Source organism: Brassica napus, chromosome C8, assembly GCF_020379485.1.
Source record: "Brassica napus cultivar Da-Ae chromosome C8, Da-Ae, whole genome shotgun sequence".
Lineage (NCBI taxonomy): Eukaryota > Viridiplantae > Streptophyta > Magnoliopsida > Brassicales > Brassicaceae > Brassica > Brassica napus.
The window spans coordinates 11,613,263-11,621,829 of NC_063451.1; the positions used below are offsets into that span (position 1 = coordinate 11,613,263).

General features: G+C 35.0%; 1 protein-coding gene across 1 annotated transcript; it reads right to left on the reverse strand.

Annotated features, from left to right (window-relative positions):
* Window positions 1-1,270: 1,270 nt before the first annotated feature.
* On the reverse strand, window positions 1,271-3,127 carry LOC106402663 (protein canopy homolog 3). The gene is made up of 9 exons (XM_013843442.3): window positions 2,983-3,127; window positions 2,866-2,892; window positions 2,696-2,775; window positions 2,373-2,445; window positions 2,249-2,303; window positions 1,964-2,015; window positions 1,849-1,873; window positions 1,678-1,769; window positions 1,271-1,506 (listed from the first exon to the last, which is right to left on the reverse strand). The coding sequence occupies exons 1-9, from the start codon at window positions 3,076-3,078 to the stop codon at window positions 1,455-1,457; spliced, it is 552 nt and encodes a 183-aa protein (XP_013698896.1). The 5' UTR covers window positions 3,079-3,127; the 3' UTR covers window positions 1,271-1,454.
* Between the last annotated feature and the right edge of the window lie 5,440 nt (window positions 3,128-8,567).

An 8,567-nucleotide genomic window follows, 5' to 3' on the forward strand; every position in this document is an offset into this window, starting at 1 on the left:
AACCAAACAAACAAAGATTTATTAGATGCAAAAGTTAAAAAGAACAACCCAAAATTGAAAGAAACAACGTGTAGATAGAACGTGGCACATGAGTAAATGAACGAACAACCTGAGTCTTAGCAAGAACAATTTCACAGTGATAGTAGATCTCGGGTTGCGCGGATTTTTGTTTTCATTTATTTTTATATAAACATATTATTTTCAATTCTAAATTGGTATATATTATAATATATATGTGTTTATCAATTTTTAAAACATAATGAGTTTACGGTATATTTTTTTCATTGAATAGATTGTTTCAAACTTTCACATGTATTTGTATCTTCTTCTATATATATATTTTTGGATTATTATTTCATTATTAAAATCATAACTATATATATAAATATTAGTAAAATATTATTTTATTGTCATATCCAAAGATATTGTAACATTTCACAAATTTAGAAAGTTTTTAAAAATTAAACTTTTCGCTTCATAAATTTATATTATCGAGTAAATAATTAAACATTTAGTTTTTGTTTAATTTTTAAAATAATCTATATAGTTTAAAATTTGTTTTCATTGGTTTATGGTAGTAAAGATTAATCATTGTTAGGTGATTTGTTATTTACAAAAAAAAAAAAATTATAATTTTAAAATTTAACATCGACAAATATTTAAATAATTAACATATTGAAGTATAGTATTACAACATTAAATTATATCTATTTAATTTATATTATCTATAAATTCAATAGATCATCTATTGTTTAAATCTAATTATTGATAGCCCAATAAACAAATTTTGTAAGCCCAAAATTTAAATGATAAGATTAGAGATTAAATTTAATATGAATTTATAGGAATAGGTCTACTAAGTCAATTTAAAAAAAAATCACACATGAATAAGGTTGTGACTTTTGTTTTAATATATAAGATAATTTAGACTGGTATCATAATTCTGGTTAGCTAATATAAATGTCTTTGAGAAAAATGTTCTCAAACAGAACGCTCTCACAGTCTCAGGGGTTATTGGTTGTTGTATTTTAATGGATTTGAAAATCCGAACTAAATCTAGTGTTATTGGTTCTATGATTTTCAAATCTGTATTAAAATCATGTGTTATTGGTTTAATGATTCATAAATTCTGTATCAAATCAACTGTTATTCAATCGTACGGATTTACTAATATATTTGATTTTATAATGGATTTGTTTGAATGTTTTAGTTAAAAATACAAAGACTCAAACCCGAAGGAAAACTTCCGGATTTGCATATTTTACTTGGATTTATAAATACTATATGGATTTATAAATCAATCAAAATATATAAACCAATAAGTTTTCTAGAACGGATTATCGATGGAACATAAGAGCTGAAAAGGTGTCTAATCCACATATGAGTCGTAAAAAATGTCTTTGTAGTTGGGACCTTGTTGGTAAAATAAGTGGTGAGATTTTCCTTGGAACGGGCTATAATTCATCTGCGTCGTCGTCATCTTCCTCATCTTCTGAATCTGTTTCACTGAATTTAGAATGCAAAATACGGAATCATGTTACATTTCGAGAAGATAAGATTGTGATATTCTCTTATTCTCAGTGATGAATGGTTTTTATATATTAAACTGATTCTAAAACATATACTTGAGTCCCCTTCAAGATGGAAATGTGGAAGATGAATAATTATTTTACTAACCTTGATTTGCTGCAGTGGTTACTTAAAGTTTGACACAGAACCTTGCGAGCATCTCCTACTTTTAATGTTCCATTCTTTATTACCTCAGCAAGCTGCCATCCCACATCAACATCAACGAAATTTGGTGTAATTCTACTCGTCACTTAAAAGTAAAGTCAGGAGAAAGTTTACCTCATCTTCCGTTTCCTCCAGCAATCTGTGTTAATCAATTACATATAGATTTTACAAGAGGTTAAAGAAATATTAAGCTGGAACAAGATACTGCGGATGTTCTCGATTGTCTTACCTTCCGCAATAAGTTGAAATGTCATTTGCATGCGCTTTAGCTTCTTGTTTATCTATGGAAAACACACAAACACCGAACATTAATCCCAAACAAGTCTCTAAACCTCCTAATATAACTAGAGAGATAAAGGCTTCACAGCAACAATACTTATTCCAGAATCTTCCTCGATCAACAGTTAAGAAGAAGCACCTAAGCTTAATTTATTAAAATAACATTATTGATGCAGCTGGAGAAGCCAAATGTGTGATGAACAGATTGTAAAATTTAAAAGGAAATAGACATTACTTGTTAGATTGTCAAAACTTTCCACTTTGACCCATTCTCTATTTTTAGATTCAACCTGCGGAAATGTTGGAGTTAGAATCGAATTGGTAGATCAAAACGGGAATTATACACGAACTTGGCTTACCTTTTGTAGAGTATAGTCCTGCATTCTATCACACAGCCCGTCCAACAAATCAACCACCCTCAGGTCGCTCATTCTATTTGAATTTGAAAAAATAGATATACAGGGACAAATTAACAAATGGTTAAGAAAAATTGTTAGATTATTTGCCTTTCATCGTAGCTGCTAACTACTAATCCATGTTACATTCTTGAAAGCAATCAAGCATACAGTCCACACTTGTAGTAAGGATCACAATTACAAATATGCCCAAGAAGTTCTCTTGTCTCATGTTTCCAAAAGTATTACAAAAAGTCTAAGCGGACAAGGATGCGTGATTGACGTACCTATAATCAATAACTTTTCCCTCACGCTGGCCTTTAGAATTAAGTCGGTTTCTCAAATCAAGATGGTTTCGTGGTTTTTCCTGTTTAAGACTTAACAACACATCAAAAGGTTGAACTAGCATTGAAACAGAAACAGGGAGGCTTCGAATACTATTGTAATTTTGTATTACCTTCAAAAGCTGTGATTCCAATTCCTCCTGCACAGCATCGACACCCATATTAGTGCGAGGGAAGTAGATCAGAGACTAGGGAAATAAAACATCGAGAGAGATTCCAAGCGAGCATACCGCGACGGCGTTGCAAGCAGAACATTTGTCATCAACGGAGACTCCAAAGGAGAAAATGGTGATAACAACTACGGTGAAGATCACCAGCTTCGCCATCCTTCGATTTCTTCCTTCGGATCTGTAGCAAATTAGATTATTTTTATATGTAAGAAAACACGTCATCGCTATGCTTTGAACCAATGATATCACGGTTTGTAGCCACGTAACTCACCCCTCACTTGTTGCCAACGTTTTTTTTTTTTTGGCACAACTTGTTGCCAACGTTAATACTGATTTTTATCAATTTAAACAATTTTCATTTGTTGACCAAAAAAAAAAACAATTTTCATTTTGTTAACACGGATACATCATCGTATAGTCCCTATGTTTATTATAAAGAATGATAAATTATTTGCTAAATATTTGCTATTGATGAACAACTTTATGAACAATTTATTATTTATTATCTATATAATTATAACTATGAAAGCTTTTTTATGGTTTTTCGATCATGGATATCAAATGCTTACAATACGATCCAGAATGCTCACAGATAAGTAGAGCAATATGCAATCTATCGACCAAATAAGAGCTTTCAACTTGGAATGTAGGGATGTGAGGCATTTTCTTTGTTTTTATTTTGTATCCATGAGCTAAATATGTCGTGATATATTTTTTCAAATTCATCCATAACCACTGAAATGTGATGTAGAAGTTTAGGAACCATCCACCATATAAATGTTTCCCAAGCATACCACTTAAAAAACTATTACATGTGTTGGCTCTACTTTTACAATGGAGGTTGTATTTGCTGCAAATCTAGCTTGACTTTTTTTTCTGCATGATTAACCAGTTCTAAAAGATTCATGTTAATTGCTTTGAATAATTTATCATTCCTACATTTTCAAAGATATTATATTATCCGAGGATAAAGATCTTTATCCAACTCTGGCTCTTCAATATCAACTCAAACTTAAAAAAGAATTTGGGATGGAAGGTGTAGACGACAATGCCCATGTTTGTAAGGCCGAGTGAATTCAAAGATTGCATGAATTACAGATTTTTCAGCATCTCTACATCTAGGACAATAATTATCATACTACATATGACAGCATGCCAAATTATTTATTACAATTTAGGCTTCAAATGGGTGATGCAGATCAAAGAATGCAAATCAAAAGAAAATGCTAATCAAGCAATACAAATACATATCAAGTAAACTATGCAGAGTAAATGTAAATCAAGTAGATTATGCATAACAAATATATATCTAATTGATTAAACTGACATTACAAGAAAACGTGCCTATAACAACGAAACTTTACGACGAAAATATTCGTCGTAAATTTACATGGGCTTTACAACGAAATTACGAGGAATCTAACTTTCGTCGTAAACGCCATGTAAAGTTACGACGAACTGATTTCGTCGTAAACTCCTTGTAAGTTTACGACGAATGTACGTGGAATGAGAAATATGTCGTAATCATTACATCGACATTACAACGAAGCATGTTACCGTTATATTTAGGTGAAAACGTGTATTAAATGTGCTTTAACTTACCTAATTTCGTCGTAAAGTCGTTGTAAATAATATGTTAAAACCATGTAAAATCCATGTAAAATATTCCTTGTAAAATCGTTGTTATATTTCAACTACCCAACTCGAAAATTTCTCTATATATATGTCATTTTCCACAACTCTCTTCCTCACAACACACAAACGGGAGAAAAAAAATATCCGAAAAAAAAGATTTCAAAAAAAAATATAAGAAAAAATGGCCGGTGGCGGTAGTATTTACGAGTTACGGAGTTGGATGTATTTGCACAAAGATTCCGACGGGAGGGTGACGAACGCATTTCTGAGCGGGCTAGAGACATTCATGCACCAGGCGGGCTGTACACCGATCACACAGGAAAGCGGTAAGATGTTCTGCCCCTGTCGGAAATGCAAGAATTCAAAATTTGCACGTAGTGAAACTGTATGGAAGCATTTAGTAAACAGAGGATTTACACCACAGTACTACATTTGGTATCAACATGGAGAGGGTTATGGGGGAAATGAAGCTAGTAGTAGTAATAATAATTTTGAGGATGGTCATCATAGTGAAGAACCGAATCATTTGCATAATGAATATAATTATCATCAAGATCATGAGCAGATGGTAGATCATGATAGGGTTCAAGATATGATTAGTGATGCATTTTTAGAAACAACTACAACAATAGCTGATGGAACTGGAAATGTAGAAGAACCTAATTTGGATGCAAAAAGGTTTTATGAAATGCTAGATGCTGCAAATCAACCAATCTACACTGGTTGTAGAGAAGGTCTCTCTAAATTGTCTCTAGCAGCTAGGATGATGAATATTAAAACGGATCATAATTTACCTGAGAATTGCATGGATGCATGGGCGGAGTTGTTTAAAGAGTATTTGCCAGAAGACAACGTGTCTGCTGAATCTTATTATGAGATTCAGAAATTGGTTTATAGTCTTGGGTTGCCTTCGGAGATGATTGATGTTTGCATCGACAACTGCATGATCTACTGGAAAGAAGATGACAAGTTAGAAGAGTGTCGATTCTGCAAAAAACCACGATTCAAACCGCAAGGCCGTGGGAGGAATAGGGTACCGTACCAAAGGATGTGGTACCTACCAATTACAGACAGATTGAAAAGATTATATCAATCTGAGAGGACTGCTGCGTCGATGAGGTGGCATGCGGAACATGTCCAGAGAGATGGTGAGGTTGCACATCCATCAGACGCAAGAGCGTGGAAACATTTCAACAAGGTACACGCAGATTTTGCTACAAATATTCGGAATGTCTATCTTGGGTTATGCACCGATGGATTTAGTCCATTTGGAATGTCTGGTAGACAATATTCTTTGTGGCCAGTCATTCTTACGCCGTACAATTTACCGCCGGATATGTGCATGGAACAAGAATTTCTATTTTTGACCATATTAATCCCTGGGCCGAAGCATCCAAAACGGTCTCTTGATGTTTTTCTTCAACCGTTGATAGAAGAGCTAAAGCAATTGTGGTCAGAAGGGGTGAGGACGTACGATTGTTCCTTGAAAAACAATTTTACGATGCGAGCAGTTCTGCTGTGGACGATAAGTGATTTCCCTGCTTATGGGATGTTGTCTGGCTGGACAACACATGGAAGATTATCTTGTCCATATTGTCTTGGATCGACGGATGCTTTTCAACTGAAGAATGGTAGGAAGAGTTGTTGGTTTGACTGTCATCGTCGCTTTCTTCCACTTGCCCATCCGTACAGAAGAAATAAGACATTGTTTCGGCACAAAAAAATTGTCAGAGACGGTCCTCCTCCATATCTCACCGGCCAGCAGATCGAAGCAGACATTGATTATTACGGAGCTCAGGAAACAGTTAAAGTTGGAGGAAATTGGCATGTTCCTGGAAATATGCCTGATGGATATGGTGTGTCTCACAATTGGCATAAGAAGAGTATATTTTGGGAGCTACCCTATTGGAAGGATCTTCTCTTACGCCACAATCTGGATGTCATGCATATTGAGAAGAACTTTTTTGAGAACATCATGAATACATTACTTAACGTCCCTGGGAAGACAAAAGATAACAAAAAGTCAAGGATGGACTTACCTGATATTTGCTCAAGAAGTGAGTTACATATCAAGAGCAATGGAAACGTTCCTGTTCCCATCTTCCGGTTGTCATCAGAAGCCAAAACAACCTTGTTTGACTGGGTTGCATCAGAAGTTAAGTTTCCTGATGGTTATGTTTCAAATCTGTCAAGATGTGTTGAACGAGGTCAAAAGTTCTCCGGAATGAAGAGTCATGATTGTCATGTGTTTATGCAACGACTACTTCCATTTGCTTTTGCCGAGCTCCTTCCAGCAAATGTCCATGAAGCACTTGCAGGTAATTATAAAACGTTAATATATATACATATGTTATGAAATGTTATTAATTTGATTACTTTTGCAATATACAGCCATCGGCGCTTTTTTCAGAGATCTCAGCACACGTACGTTCAAGGAAGAAGTCATCGAACAACTTCATCATAACATTCCGATCATATTGTGCAACCTGGAGAAGATATTTCCTCCTTCATTTTTTGACGTCATGGAGCATCTAGTTGTCCACCTACCGTATGAAGCATTGCTTCGTGGACCTGTTCACAACGGATGGATGTATCCGTATGAGCGACAGATGAAACATTTGAAGGGGAAAGCAAGAAATCTTGCAAAGGTGGAAGGTTCAATAGTTGCGGGAAGTTTGACAGCCGAAACATCTAACTTCACATCATACTACTTTGCTCCAACTGTTCGTACGAGGAAAAGAGTTCCTAGAAGATATGATGATGGTGGAGTACCGACATCATATCCAATTGATGGTGTTCCTGACATTTTCTGCGAAATTGCACGGTTTGGTGGTAAAACGAAAGAAGTATGGTGGTCATGTGAAGAGGATAAACATAGTGCCCACACTTATATTCTGCTCAACTGCGAGGATGCAGTGACCCGTTACTTTGAAAGGTAAATATTTTTGTGAATGTTAATTATATGAATTGCAGTTAATTATGTATGACTTGATTATTTGTTTAATTTGCAGCATGTTTGTATCTCAAGTTGAAGAAGCAATACCAGGAATATCTGCAACTGATGTGGACACACGTAAAGATAAGCACTTTGTCAAGTGGTTAAAATCACAGGTACGTAATATATCTCATACATTGATTAATTAAGTAAGTGTTTTGATACTTCAATATTAATTAAGAATAACTGTTTTTGGCAGGTTGATTATGACGATCCTTATTATCCCGTATGGTTTCACGAATTGGTTCAAGGTCCAGTTGCAAAGGTCACCACATCACCTATGTATTTCACACGAGGATTTACCTTTCACACATACGAGTATGGGAGACATCGGGCAACGAGTAACTACGGAATATGTGTGAAAGGTGAAACGGACTTTTACGGGATCTTGCAGGAGATTATTGAAGTGGAATTTCCGGGGTTATTGAAGCTAAAATGCGTCCTCTTCAAATGTGAATGGTTCGATCCTGTTGTGAACCGAGGGATTCGGTATAACAAATTTGGTGTTGTGGATGTCAATTTTGGGAGAAGATACAACAAATTTGAGCCTTTCATTTTAGCTTCACAAGCCGAGCAAGTAAGCTTCCTTCCTTATCCTCGGCTTCGAACTTCCGGGATAAACTGGTTAGCTGCTATCAAAATTACACCTCGTGGACGCATTGTCGCTGGAGAAGAACCGCCCTTGCAAGAAGAAGACGCTATCAATGAAGTTGAGGTACCAGAACAACCAACTGATGAAATCCTTTTGATCGACCCGCAAAACTTTCAATATGAAGATATTCCCGAAGATGCGACAGATGAAGCACGTGAAGACGAGTTCGAGAGAAGCGACGATGATGATTGTAATGATAGTGATGAGAACGAAAACGATTTAGAGTGATGTAATATTGATGAGAACGAAAACGATTTAGAGTGATGTAATATATGTCTCTGATGTTGTATTTCTCTATTGTAACGTATGTTTAAAGAAATATTGTTTTTTTACCATCCTAATGTATGTGTAACAAATGTTGTT

Excerpts from the sequence above, each read along its gene's own strand:
- LOC106402663 (XM_013843442.3), bottom strand. The coding sequence starts at position 3,078 with ATGGCGAAGCTGGTGATCTTCACCGTAGTTGTTATCACCATTTTCTCC. Across the intron at positions 2,893-2,982 it reads CTGCTTGCAACGCCGTCGCG|GAGGAATTGGAATCACAGCT; the intron begins GTATGCTCGCTT and ends GATGCTGTGCAG. Across the intron at positions 2,304-2,372 it reads AGGACTATACTCTACAAAAG|GTTGAATCTAAAAATAGAGA; the intron begins GTAAGCCAAGTT and ends ACATTTCCGCAG.